Genomic DNA, 13,701 nt, shown 5'->3' with positions numbered 1-13,701 from the left:
ATGCATAATCTCTCCATTTTTAGTAACTCACCAACAAGTCATACTTTTAATATTCATTTTAATCAATTTGTTAATAAAATTACTATTTTAAAACATGATATACAAGTATTTCTAAATCTTTGAATAGAAGCGACTCGAATTATTAATAAGCTTTCTTAATATACATTGAAAATTTCATGTCAATCACTTTCATTCCTCTTATTTAGCCAAGTGTAACACTCATAACTACAAACTTTGAGTTGATTACTTCCTAATGAACATTACATTTCACAACTCGCAATAATATCTTCACGATTAACTATAAAACATAGTAAATAGTAAATATTGGTAGAGTAAGATGTCAAAATATCATATCTACTCCTCTTACTAAAATTTTGACACATATAATCATTATATGATATATCAATTTATTAAAAATATTAGAACTATATTAAAAATATTAGAACTAAAATATTGAACTTCAAAGATTGTATCAATTTAATTTAAGTCTTGAACGTTTTTATGAATTTATGAATTATGACAATAGAATTTCCTAACTAATCCATTAAAATTTCATATGAAAATTGTAAAAATTTAAAGATCCAAAGACTTGAGTTGTTTGGGACAAATGGAGACATAAGTTGAATATCTGGGTAGATTCTAGCTTATTCTTCTCAAACGTACTAGAACATTTCCAAGGTTTGGACAGTAGTGGACTAAATAAATAAACAAAAGCCGTAGATTCTCCCGAGTAGTAAATCAGTGTAAAGGGACATTAACCATAAATACAAGCAAGCACTGTAGGAGGAGATTCCCCATTCCCCACACATTCCCATCTCATTTCTCCTTCTTCTTCTTCTCTTCACAATTTAATTTGATCATCTTCATGGCTTTCCATCTCTGAACCACCAAACAAACAACTCTCCTCTTCCATTCTCTCTTTCCCATGTCTCGCAGACCCCTAGATTCCCGCCATTCAATTGACTCCTGTACCCTCAAATTCCATGGTTGGACCCCTTTCCACCTCCCCAAAACCCTAGATTCCGACCCCCATAACACCTCTGCTCCCACTAACTCTAAACCCCACTACTCTTCCACTCCCATCCACACCAAACGCCCTTGTCTCTCTGATCGCACTACCTCTTTTAATGTCGACGCCATTGACATGTCTGCCCTCAGTTTGATCGACGACGACAAGCCTTCTATTCCTCCTGCCCGTAGCTTCCGATTGATTGCTAGGAAGCGACGTCGGCGTGGTTCTAGGTCTGTTTCTGGCCGGAGTAGTGATCGGAGTGGGACTAGACGGTGCTGCTCTGTTGGGGCTTCCGCGGCTCATGGGACTTGCTCCGATTTCCCTCTCGCGGTTGGGACTGATTCGAGTGGAGAGTTGTTTGTTAATGGGGATGCCAATTGGTCTTCGGATGTGAGTGAAGCCAAGAATTCGAGGAGGGAGAGAGAGGAGAAGGATCATTTGGGTTCTGGGTTTGTTTCATCTAATGGTGGTTTTGATGCTCAGGGGAATGAGTCTGGATATGGTAGTGAGCCTGGTTATCGTGGTGATGGTGAATTTGGATATGGTGATGAGATCGATGAGGAGGATGAGGATGCTAGATTACTGTTGTGGGGTGAACGACTTGGAGGTTCGTTTTCCTTCTCATTTTCTTCTCATCTTAAGAGATTACAATGGTTAATCACATTGATGGCTTGGACTAGACTACAATTCTAGTTTTAAAATTTGATGTTGGCTGATAAGGTAGGACACAATGCTGTTATGGCACTTGTTGGATACCTCGTTAGACACTTGTTTTTAGTGCAACAATTGTTGGGGTTAGATTTAAACCACGGAAATTGTTAAAAAATATATTTTCTTCCCTAAAATAAACCATGGAAACTAATTTACTTGAATGTAAATGATGTCACGTATCTCATTTGTGTTTGAAAATACATATATGTTTCTTATTGAATTTCCATAAATGTGTAAAAAAGTTAATATATATATATATATATATATATATATATATATATATTATATCTGACATCTTGTGTCCCAGATTTTTAAAAGGTGTTGTCTCGACGATGCATCCGTGTCTATCTGGCTTTTTAGATTTTGAGATACACTTCGCTAATCCTTAAAAATTGAAATGTTATCTTTGAAATTGAATTCCACTGTTCCTATCATCACATTAACTAAAAGATAGGTCCTTTCATCAGTTTGTTTTGAAATGATAAACATAATAGAGTAAAGAAGTGTACTAGGAGTTTGATACACAAGTAAAAGAGGAATATTGGACAATCATTTTATTGTCCGATAGCCGATGTTTGTTTAACATGTCACTTCAACAGTTCTATCTTTAGCTAAGGATGTTTACAATAACAGCTATTCAAACGTAGGGGAGGCAATTGAAAATTTTGAACTATAGAAACTAATGTTGTAATTTAACGGATCAAAACATTTGAGGGTTTGTTTTAATCATTTTATTTGTGGGGAAAGTTAATGGTTAAGGAATTATAGCACCTTGATAGACAAGGTTCATGGCAGCTTCTAGATTGTTACCAGCTTGTGAAACTCGTCCATTTATTTTGTGGAGCATGATTTACATCTGAATTTAGTAGCTTTATGTACCTTTGAACTCACATTTAGCATTGTCTGGGAACTATATTCCTCTTAGAACATGGTTTCGCATTGACTTGAAAAGAGTTAATTTTCTTACTACCCAACATGCGACTCTGTTTCAACTTCGGATGTCAATGAAAGTTTTATCTTTAATGACATTAAATCGGCTTGCTGTCTTATTCTAGTTCTGTTGGTGGATTTGTTTAAAAAGATACCGAAATATGGTAAAAAATCGTGCTGTGCCTTTGTACTTAAGATTGAATAAACTTGAGAACAACTATTTTGGGACTGGCTCCATGGTAGAGTGAAGGTGTTAAAGATGGACAATTGTGGATGTATTTTTGGTACATTCCATTTCGAGTATGAATTTTATTTTATGTAGGCATTTATATCATTGTTAACTTTTCATCTATGCTTTTGGTTATCAATTTTGGGCAATTTGTGTCCTAGAGTTGTTTTCGTTGAATGATGAGAACATAACTTATCCTAGAAAATGGAGCAGTCCTCTCAATAAATTGGTAGAACTTAACAAGTTCATTCATCTTTCTTCTACCTTAAATGACTGCCTCCTGGTTAATATGTATGTCCTGCCTTCCGTTTGCCCAAAGACATCGATTGGCACAACAATGACCAATGGGAAGGATCGAATGCTTGATTCCGAATTTCTGATATGCACATACAGTCCGTCACCTTTATTGATTCAAAATCCAAGTTAAAGCGATAGATTGATATGTTCATATTTTATGCAGATTCCAGAATGGAAATTGTAGGCGAGAACACATTTGCAGATCAGAAATCACACCACAGATGTCGCCGTAAGAAGCACGAATGTAGAATGGTTGATGCCCTGAGGTGAAGCAAGACATCCAAACCGAGTAACAAACACTGTGAATACTATGGGCCCTACCTGCCGGCATGCTTCTGAGACCTAAAATTTTGAACTGCAAGTTGAAGGTTCCCCTCAGTTTTGAGAGTCTGCTTAAATTGGAGTTTACAGCATCGAGATTTTTCTTCATATTTTTTGGTGGATAGGATAGATCTATGGCTGCTATGAAATTTAGAACACCGTCAGTGTTGCATCTATGGCGAAGAAAATATAATCCCCATTGCCAAATCATCTTTTGATATTTTCTCAGCTTAAGAAGTAAACTCTTTTGTATCTGTCTTGAAAAAAAGGCTCGAGTTATTCTTGAGTCAACTTAGTAAATACAACTTTTGACCCCTGATTCTATTTCAATCTTATTCAAATAATACTAAGAACACGATATATTTTTAGCTAATGAGTACTTTAAGTTTGAATGTTGTTATAAAGAGTCCCTATCTAACTTTACCAATTGTCCATTGTACAATGACGAGTTCTCAGTCAATTAGAGCACAAATGCAATTTCATATTAAAAAAAGAGTCGTAATATCCTAAAATTTTTGTAGTAATTGAGAATTTGTTCTCACTCGTCGTGTTCCAAATCTTATGAATTTGGTTAAGAATTTAACATTTGTTAGTGCTTTCGTGATGTAAATGTAATGAGTCATCCACATGAAAAGTAAAAATAGAAAGACAAGAGCTTTGGTATTTGAACGAAACGACGTCGTGACCTTTTGGGAGCTTCATTGTTCGTGAGGAAGCGCAGAAACCCATTTCAAGAGGGATCTCATCACATCATGAAAGGGGAAGTTCTAAGCGCCTACAGATCGTTGCTCAGGGCAACCAAAAAGTCCTTCGCCGGCGACACCTTGATGCTGACCGAGTCGGCCTCCGAGATACGCCGGAAGTTTCAAGAGAGCCGCCACGTGACCTCCGAGGCTGAGATTCGGAAACTGCTCGATGAAGCTCGGGAGGCCTCCCATTTCATCTCCAATATGATCGTTCAGGCCAAGCGTACTTCTCGCGGCGGCTATGGTATTCTTCTTTTCTATTTTGGGATTCATTTTCGGTGTTCTTAACAACTAATCTAACAATTGGCTAATCGAATATTGAATTTGAAATGAACGCCTGGCAGCCTACATGTTTGATAAAATGCTTCACCCAAAATTTTCCGCTTTTTATTTACTGAAAGCTAGTGGGTTCGTAGAAAAACGCTGAAACTATTGATTACTCTTCTGGAGTTATTTGGTTTTTAATTCTACTTGGCCGGTGTTTATGAAGACTTAGATTGAGAATGCGTGAACTGTATCGTAGAACAGATTATAGAAACACGAGTTTGTGTGATCTAGATTTTTGTTTACTTAACTTGGATAGCAGTGTTCCTTTTCCTTTCTTGAGTTCAATAAAGAGTGAGGATTCAAACATCATACGTCCAAAGGAGATTATCAATGCCTTAACCTATTGATACATTCTCAAGTTGGATGGGGTGTTTATAGCAAACTCACAAATTGGGATAAAATAAACCCGTATTTGAAACAGAAGTTTGTGTTCTTAACTTTGAATTATACAAACCCATCCAAGGAATCAAATACCTTTCAAGCTTCTAACTTTAGAACTCAAGGACACCGTTATACAACCTATAGAACAGATGAAGTTCAACCTTTTAAGGTTCTAACTTAACGTGCCAAACTTCCTAAAATTTTTCTCTCAATCCTTGTAAATAAAACCTAAGAGCCAAACATTAATTTTGGTTATTGCTGCAGAAATGAAACCGCGTAAAGATCATGCTGGTGCAACACTAGAAGTTCCTTCTGAAGAGCTTCTACGCAAATCTAAATGAGGAGGTGAGATGATGGATGCTGACTTCCAATTTGACAATTGTTTTAACTTTCAGCTATTTGCTCTTGCCCTAGGAGGATCTTGGAAAAGTTTTCTGTTTCCTTTTGTTGGTCCATTTCATATCCATATTTATTTGTGCTCAGTTAAATGTACTTGGTTGGTAAAAGGTTCTTGCATTGGGCTAATGAAAGTCCCAATCTTATACCTTTTATTCCAATTTGATGGATCGAGAAAGTTGGACTCAAAAGTCAAAATTTGGCTTACAAATTTTTAGTTAATGAAATTTTCTAGAATGATCTTTTCAAGAAGCCTGGCTTTAACAAAAAGAGAAACAATCATCTTTACTGGGATGGATGATTGAACCTTCAACTTTTGGAAAGGAAGGTTATTTTAATTATTGCTGTGTTAAATTCACTTTGTGTTTAAGTCATTCCGATTAAGTTCACCTTCTGTGATATAAAAACCAAAAGTTTGTAATTGGAGTCTACTTAGTGGTGGGGAAAATGGCCAACCAAGCCCATTGAGTGCTCTAGGACAATCAACACATATCCTCATTTTTACATTAATTTTGACATGAAATGTTGGCCATAGTATTTAGCAAGTTAGAATAGGGGCACACTTTTATTGTATGACCTAATACCAAAAAAATCAATTTTAAAACATAATAATAAATGAAATGTGGGTATGTTTGGTGAATTGTGTTTTTAGGGACATCATAAATAGCATGGTCGAGTGTAGAGCTTAACTACATAGTATCAATTGCACCACTCTAATAAAATGTGTGCGTGTGGTTGAGAGTGATTTTGAAGTAGTTGAGATCACTCATGTAATGTTTAAACACTTTTAAACAAAATTCTCGTTCTATTAAATTTGTTTTTGAATGATTGAAAGTGTTTTCGAGTAATTTTTAAAATAAAAGAAGTTATTTTAACTATTTTAAAATTATTCTCAAACATATGATACGTTGTATTAAGCTTGAGTTGCTACAATTTGAATTTTGTCTCACCTCGTCAATTCATATAATTGCGATTGATATCAAGGGCAAAGAAGTTTTGTTTTCTAGACCCAAGATTTGAATCTATGTAAATTTAAACACAGATATTATAAGTAAAAACAAGCTTACAACTTTGATGCAAATATGTAATGTACATACAAGAGCTTGTCTAACTTTTTAATACAAGAACGGGTGGTGCCATTAAAAACTTTGATTAGGACCTCGCAATAAAAAATTAGAATAGTCAACTTTTTTGCCTTAGCGCGAGAAGCAAGGTTGAACATAACTTCAACGTAGACCGAAGGATTAAATTTGTTAAACGTAGAAGACCTCTACAAATTGAAGTTTGAGGAGGCATTAAGCTAATGATTTTGAGAAAGAAAGTGAAAACTCAGCTAGATTGAGAGTTTGTTTCGGGTCCATAACTCAACGATATTTTCTTAATTGTCCAACATATTTATTTTGAATTAAAAATGTTTAAACGAAAATCACAAACTCAAACTAGGACCGAGAATAGGTCTCTCTTTTTTCTAAAAAATGTGCTACTTTCAAATAGGAAAAAGATCAAACAAACTTACTTGGGAGAATTTCCCTCACAAAAACCCTAAACCCTATATATCTTAGAAAGAAAATTTCTCGCTTTGTCACACGCCTTCTAGACTTTTATACGACACAGCTCGCCCTTTTCTCTTCTCGTCGCCGCCATCTCACTGCCGATATTTAATTGCGTTGCCGCTCTTTGCTTCTCGCTGTCGTCTCTATCTCTCTCTCAGTTGATCGGTTTGTGGTCCGATTTTATCCCAATCCTGTTTAGTCTTCCTCCCCTATTTGGTTCTGTGATCGAACTGACTTCAGCCCATGTTTAATTTTGTTCCTTAGGGTTGCCCATACGTGTATTTGACTTTCATTGTGCCGTAGTTCTTCATCAGCAAGTTTTTGAAACTTCTGCTTTCACTACTATTCTGGCAAGCAATGGCACGGATTGGAAACGTAAGAACACCTTCACATTCTTATGAACTTCTGTTTACTCGTTTCCACTATTCAAAAGGAAAAAGAAAAAAAAAAGGAAAGAAAGAAAGAAAGAAAGAAATCGAGGTAGATGATAGAGATATCAAGAGTAGACTGAACGGCTTTGAGTATTTTTTGTATTTATATTTTGTGTTTCTTGTTGTAATTTGATTGAAACAGAAGAAGAAGCAGAGGTTCGTGAAGCCGATTAAGGTTAAGAAACAGTCTAATGTGGATCATGTTACTGGGGAGAAAATCCCGAAGAGTTTTGTTTTCTCGAGAGGGAAGTTGCCTGGTCCGCTTAAGCAACTGCAAATGGATTTGAGAAAATTGATGCTTCCTTACACTGCTCTTAATCTTAAGGTACACATTTTTTGTTATTTCTTCTTTTGTAGTGATTGAAACTTCCTTGAGATATTTAGATTTGATGCTCTGTGCTGATTGACAAAATAAGTTTATATCTAGAACTTTTCACATACCCTCGGAAAAAAAATCATTTTTGAGTATTTCTGTGTATTGCTTTTGCAGGAGAAGAAACGGAATAATCTTAAAGATTATTTGAATGTTGCTGGGCCTATGGGTGTTACACATTTTCTCATGCTCTCCAAAACTGAAACTGCACCGTATTTGCGAGTTGCGAGAACTCCTCAGGGACCAACTCTCACCTTTAAGATACAAGAGTATTCGCTTGCGGTGGACATTGCTCAATCACAATTGCGGCCAAGATGTCCGAAAGACCTTTTCAAGAATCCCCCTTTGGTAATAGTCTCTCTTGTGTTTGTATTGTCTAGGTACCTTTACTCAAGCATGCAGAAGTAGTCCTTCATGTTCAAGCAGATTTTTCCTTTTAAGTTTCTAGGTTTTAAGTATGCTGATTGGATGAAATATTCCAAGGGAAAAATTTGTCAACCTCGATTTATTATGTTATGTGTTTCGAAGCACAAAAGCTAGAAGTGTATTTTTAAAGTAACATGACGGCATTTTCAATTCATTGTGCATATGCGATTAGGTAGGTGAATCATTCAGCTAACTTTGTTATTGGCAGATTGTACTTTCAGGTTTTGGGACTGGTGATCAGCATCTCAAGCTCGCTACTATAATGTTCCAGAACATCTTCCCAGCTATTGATATAAATACAGTGGGTTTTCATTCTAATTCAATTCAAAGTTGAGATCCTGTTTGTGCACTCTCAACATCAATTTAATTTCTACTATCAGGTTAAGCTTTCAACATGCCAGAGAATTGTGTTGCTTAATTATAACAAGGACACAAAGCTCATTGATTTCCGACATTATTCAATCAGATTACAGCCTGTTGGTGTAACCCGCAGGCTTAGAAAGTTTGTTCAGAATCATCAAGTTCCTGATCTTAGGAGTCTTCAAGATGTGAGCGACTTTGTCACAAAGTAAGCCGTGTGTCTGTTTATGTTATTCACCTTTTGTTTTTTTCACTTCTAGTTGGTGGTTTAGATCCTATTTATTGGACACTCTGTATACTTCATAAGGTTTATTGTTCCATTGTTATAATCAGGCCCCTTTGCTGTCTACATATAATAATGTTTGCAATTGAATTTCCTAAATGTTCTATGGTTACAGATTTATGTAAATCCATTTAAATCTTGTGTTTTCGTTAATAAAAAGCCAGCTTTCATTAAGAGAAGGGTAATGTGAAAAAGGGAAAACTGTAAAAAGCCTTAAATGAATCTTTTATTGTACATTCTACATGATATCCAACTATGGGAAGGAACGAAAGGGATATTTTAAACTTCTATTTGTATCTCAAGTTTCTTCACTTTTATTTGTTTCTAACGAATTTTCCGGTGTGTTGTTTGAAAGGGCTGGTTATGGGTCAGAAAGTGAAGCTGATGATGAAGCAGCAACAGTCACTTTGGCCAGTGATCTAGGTAGAGTCAATCAAGCTTCTACTAAGAGTGCTGTCAAGCTTCAAGAGATTGGACCTAGGCTGACTCTTCAGCTCATTAAAGTTGAGGAGGGGTTGTGTTCTGGTGGGATCATCTTCAATGAATATGGTATGCATTCTTGAAAATTTCTTGTTACTTTTAGTCTTACGATTGGGATCCATTCTTGGTGCACAGAGTTTTAGCTCTCTGTCTCCCCTAATGGATTCAGTCCTAAAAACCTCTATGAAAAAAGTGTATTTTCAAGCAATCCTGTCTGGAAATGTAGGTGGTGAGAAAAAGCAGGATAACAAGAGTGACAAGAAAAAAGCTCAGGAAGTCGCTAGCAGTGAAGATGAAGATGAGGATGAGGATATGGGTGAAGATGAGGATAAGGATATGGGTGAAGATGAGAGCGAAGGCCAGGAAGTTGATGATGAAGATTAGCTTATGGCTTCATTCAGGTCTGAATTTGGGATCCTTATTTTCGGTTGGCGGGTAGGAACCAGTTGTAGCCCATCAGCAGAAGGGGGATAACAACACTCTTGACATCAAATTAAGTGGGACTGAGTAAGCTTCCTTAACTATAACTGCATCATCTGTTTCGGGCTAAGAGATGTGCATAATGTGTTGGGTTTGCAAGAACATAGTCAATTTTGCTTTTCTTTTTACTTTGATATTCTGGGCGAGCAAGGGGAGAAAGAGTTTTTAGCAAACGCTTAGGTTTTTAGTTGGGAAGAAAATATCAGAAACTATGAATGGTGCAATTCTTCTTGTTGATGATATCTATATCGTAATACTGAGCCGGGATACAAGATTTCATCCATCTACTGTATGTATAAATTGATTATTCTACATGTAATGTTCTTTTGATTCATTTATCTATGAACAATTATATTTGAAATCTAACTGAAAATAGAATCATATTTTGGTGGTCGCTAAGTTTGTATCGCCATTTGGCCATCTTTTCATGGTGTTTGGATTACTACATCATTTCAATCATTTTATATATATTGACACATTGTAGCAGGGTGATCCTATCCTATCTAATTTTTAGCTATCTCAAGTTCATTTGAGATCAAGCCTGAGTTATAGGTTACCTCATAATTGAACTCACTCGTCACGTTCTCAACATATGATAATGGAATTCATTCATTATCTGATTGTACTGTAAAGAGTGGTGTTCGATATTGCATTTGAGATTCTTGAGAGCTTCCATGGATCTCAGTTTTTCGTATGGGAGGATTCTCTCCCTTCTTGTCTTTGTTATATCGTATGCTTCCTAGTAATATTAATATTGTTATGAACTTGTATTTTTAAAGATAATGAAAAAAAAAAGAGATATTGAAAATCATTAACAATAACATCAAGTATGTGGGTTGTTTTGAATCTCTCTATTACAACGACAGAATCAAAGTTAGAAATAGAAAGTGTTTTCTAACCATAAAAATCAAATTGAAAATTTAAAATGAGAATAAAAAGTTAGTTCTAATAAAGATATCCTTTGGTTTTTGTTTTAAAAAATTAATTCTTTAGACATTATTTCTAACTTCAATTTTCTTCCCAATGGTAGTTTCTTTTTAATAATGATCTAAAGAACAGAGCCAAAATTTAAAAACTATAAAAATAGTTCTTAAAAACACAATAAATAAAGAAGAAATATACTCAATTTTAGAAAATAAAAAACAAAAGCAAACAAAATGAAGTCTGAAAAACCGATTGATTTTAGAGTATTTTGAAGTGTGTTGGGTTTGTATAAAGGAATGAGCACATGGGGCGTAGAGTAGCGCAGTAATTAGTTGAGTTGGATTGGACTTCAAACCTCAATCATGAAAGCTCATCCCCAAGAAAACGGTCCGATTCATTTTTCCCTAATTTACCAAACAAAATATCATACAAATATTTTAAATTACACAAATGAAATAAACAGAAATTGTCCAACAAAAAAGTAAATGATAGAAAAGAGCAAAAAATGTTATAATATTAGAAATAGAATTGCCTCAAAGAAAAGAGTGGAAGAAACGTGTGCGATCAACAACTGCCACGTGGATTTAGTTTGGTCAACTTTGCTTCATAACCAAATCTCTACACATAAAGCCTTCCCTTTTAATACACACACACACATATATATATATATCATATCTCAATTCACATATTAAGGGGAAGTATCTCACAACCAAAATAACAACTAGAATCTTTTTAATTTAATTTAACTTATTTGCCATGTTCACAAGAATTTTAAACAATGGGCAAAGAAAATAATGTGGGGGTAGAAATGAATAATTTTCTTAATGCTAGATAGAAGCCTTCGATCTACTTAGAACAAAACAAAATAAAGAAAAATATGATTTTAAGGTAGTCATGTAAACACAAAGATTACACTTTGTTCAAATATGATAAATAATAATAGCACATGAGACTACTTATCACTTGATACTTTCTACGTTACATTAAACTCATATATGATCATGTTAAGTCATAATTGATATATATTCTCTAACATAAGATTGAAATCAAACTATATTCACGAGGAAAGTAAAATGTGTTTGTTAACTTAATTATTTTATACAAGTTTTATTTATAATGATTTTTATAAAATGTATTCATTATCATCATTGATGTCTTATTGATATTTAAAGGGATGATTTTGACAAATTTTTATTAGCTATTTTTTACGTATAATAATTGCAACAGTAAGATTGTTGAAAGTGAAAAAGTGAAAAGATTTTGCTTTTAAAGACATTATTATTATTATTGGAAAAGAAAATGAATTGGAGGTTGAAAAATTATGTTTGAGAGAGTATGAACTTGAACTTAATTGATTCAATTGGTTAATGTATGCCTTTGATTTTTCATTCCAATATATTGTTAGAATTAAAGAAATAATCTAAAGGGATGTTTGTAGGAATAGCAAAAAAAATTTATGATAATAGGGTCAATGTCACTACATTTCTTAAATTGCAAAAGTAACAAATTTAGAAGTGAATAACCATCTGATAGCCTTAAAATAGCCGTATGATATCATTAATTATTTGTCATATTCACAATATGCAAACAAGAGGTAGTATGAGCTGTTCTTTTCTAAAAAAATTTGTCATTTGGTACAATTTACCTAATCTAAATATCTAGAGTGCAAACATGATTATAGATACTCACTGATTACGATGTATCTTCATTATCTCTCTAGAAATTTAAGATAAATTTCTAGAAAAATAATGGAGATGAAGGTATAAAAGGTTTGAAACGAACTATGGGATCCCAACAAACAATCTCTTTTAGAAATTGAAAAAACATGGTCGGCGATGAATTTCAAAACTCTAAACAAGGTGTCTAAGGTATTGAGAGTTGTATTTTGAAGTTTATAAGAGTGTTAATACGTTGAAGTTAAGAAGTATGCGTTTGAGTTGAAGAGTTGTTAAATTATAGTTAATTAAAAGAAATTAGAGTGAGGAAGAGAGATAGACCAAAAATAAAGATGAAGTTTCTCAATAAATTGATATGCAAACTTAAATAGTGATCAGTGTTGTTGCAAATTGGTGCGTAGTCAAGTTGAGATCGATTTAGGTATCTTATTAATAATTTTTGCACAAATTTAAAGTCATAATATTTCTTTTAGAACACATTATTTGATACTCATATCCAATATAATTAAGTTGAAACAAGAAAAATATAGTTTACTCACTATCTTCAAATTAGTCCAATAATGTACTAATTAAACTCATTATAATGAATATTGAACCAACATTTTATGTTAATTAAATAACAAATGAATTATAATTTAAATTCTATTATAAAAATTTCCTTAGAGAGGAACCCTAAAGCCCTATTCCTCACATGTTTTTTTTTTTTTTTTTTTTTTTTTGCTTTCTTCTTTTTATAAAATATTTTAAACTTACAATTTGTAAAAAAAGTTAACAAATTAAATTAAATTAAATTAAATTATGCTTTAATTAAGTCAACAAAGAACCCTTCTTAAAGATGATTAAAAGTACCTTTAATTTAATTTAATTTAATCCCACCAATTGAGACATTCAATTAGGTGAAGACTGTATTTACTCTCTCTCTCTCTCTCTCTCTCACCACAAAGAACAAATTTACTCGAAACTAATAAATTAATTGAATAAATGTGATAGTTGACATTTTTATTGGATAATTAGTTTACAATTAGACATAAAGATGTTGAGAATTTAGGAGGGGAAGCAAAATAAGAAAAAAGAAAAAACACAATTAAACACATAATAATAATAATAATAATTTAGTTAATTAATATTTTTATTTGAAATGTGTATATAGAAATGTTCAATGTTTAGTGAAGAAAAGTTTGCTTAAAATACTAAATTACTTTAACCTCAATTTTGTTTAGGCACGTGCTATCGCACATGACTCAGATCTCTCTCTAATTCTCCTCAATATAATTAATTACACCACTTTATTTTAATTACATTTATTTTAATAATGGTTAATAAAATACTAATTTGGTCTCTCTCTCTCTCTCTCTCTGTTCAATT

The 13,701-nt window shown here is 33.6% G+C and overlaps 3 protein-coding genes across 5 annotated transcripts; all 3 read left to right on the top strand.

Annotated features, from left to right (window-relative positions):
• The first annotated feature begins 733 nt into the window (after positions 1-733).
• Positions 734-3,873, top strand: LOC103494772 (uncharacterized). Its single transcript, XM_008456121.3, has 2 exons — positions 734-1,619; positions 3,343-3,873. Exons 1-2 carry the CDS (start codon positions 926-928, stop codon positions 3,447-3,449), a joined length of 801 nt encoding a protein of 266 aa, XP_008454343.2. The 5' UTR covers positions 734-925; the 3' UTR covers positions 3,450-3,873.
• Positions 3,874-4,047: 174 nt separating this feature from the next.
• Positions 4,048-5,602, top strand: LOC103494771 (mitochondrial zinc maintenance protein 1, mitochondrial). Of its 2 annotated transcripts, XM_051087450.1 has the most exons (3): positions 4,048-4,490; positions 5,219-5,300; positions 5,475-5,602. In XM_051087450.1, exons 1-2 carry the CDS (start codon positions 4,253-4,255, stop codon positions 5,293-5,295), a joined length of 315 nt encoding a protein of 104 aa, XP_050943407.1. In that variant the 5' UTR covers positions 4,048-4,252; the 3' UTR covers positions 5,296-5,300; positions 5,475-5,602. The 2 variants fall into 2 exon arrangements, with proteins under 2 accessions (XP_050943407.1, XP_008454342.2); XM_008456120.3 differs by having other exon boundaries at positions 4,054-4,490; positions 5,219-5,602.
• A 1,269-nt stretch (positions 5,603-6,871) lies between these two features.
• On the top strand, positions 6,872-10,135 carry LOC103494770 (peter Pan-like protein). 2 transcript variants are annotated; one of them, XM_008456117.3, is made up of 8 exons: positions 6,873-7,068; positions 7,168-7,278; positions 7,477-7,659; positions 7,825-8,055; positions 8,342-8,434; positions 8,514-8,701; positions 9,132-9,325; positions 9,483-10,135. In XM_008456117.3, the coding sequence occupies exons 2-8, from the start codon at positions 7,261-7,263 to the stop codon at positions 9,638-9,640; spliced, it is 1,065 nt and encodes a 354-aa protein (XP_008454339.1). In that variant the 5' UTR covers positions 6,873-7,068; positions 7,168-7,260; the 3' UTR covers positions 9,641-10,135. The 2 variants fall into 2 exon arrangements, with proteins under 2 accessions (XP_008454337.1, XP_008454339.1); XM_008456115.3 differs by having other exon boundaries at positions 6,872-7,278.
• The last annotated feature ends 3,566 nt before the right edge of the window (positions 10,136-13,701 follow it).

The sequence above is a fragment of the Cucumis melo genome, chromosome 7 (assembly GCF_025177605.1).
Source record: "Cucumis melo cultivar AY chromosome 7, USDA_Cmelo_AY_1.0, whole genome shotgun sequence".
In the NCBI taxonomy this organism is placed as follows: Eukaryota; Viridiplantae; Streptophyta; class Magnoliopsida; order Cucurbitales; family Cucurbitaceae; genus Cucumis; species Cucumis melo.
This window is presented reverse-complemented; position numbering and strand designations above follow the sequence as displayed.

What these genes read in the sequence shown, in the direction of transcription:
- LOC103494772 (XM_008456121.3), top strand. Translation starts at nt 926, where the DNA reads ATGTCTCGCAGACCCCTAGATTCCCGCCATTCAATTGACTCCTGTACC. An exon ending in GTGGGGTGAACGACTTGGAG is followed by an intron (nt 1,620 to 3,342) that starts GTTCGTTTTCCT and finishes TATTTTATGCAG; the next exon opens with ATTCCAGAATGGAAATTGTA.
- LOC103494771 (XM_051087450.1), top strand. Translation starts at nt 4,253, where the DNA reads ATGAAAGGGGAAGTTCTAAGCGCCTACAGATCGTTGCTCAGGGCAACC. An exon ending in TACTTCTCGCGGCGGCTATG is followed by an intron (nt 4,491 to 5,218) that starts GTATTCTTCTTT and finishes TTATTGCTGCAG; the next exon opens with AAATGAAACCGCGTAAAGAT.
- LOC103494770 (XM_008456115.3), top strand. An exon ending in TTTTCAAGAATCCCCCTTTG is followed by an intron (nt 8,056 to 8,341) that starts GTAATAGTCTCT and finishes TGTTATTGGCAG; the next exon opens with ATTGTACTTTCAGGTTTTGG. An exon ending in GTGAGCGACTTTGTCACAAA is followed by an intron (nt 8,702 to 9,131) that starts GTAAGCCGTGTG and finishes GTTGTTTGAAAG; the next exon opens with GGCTGGTTATGGGTCAGAAA.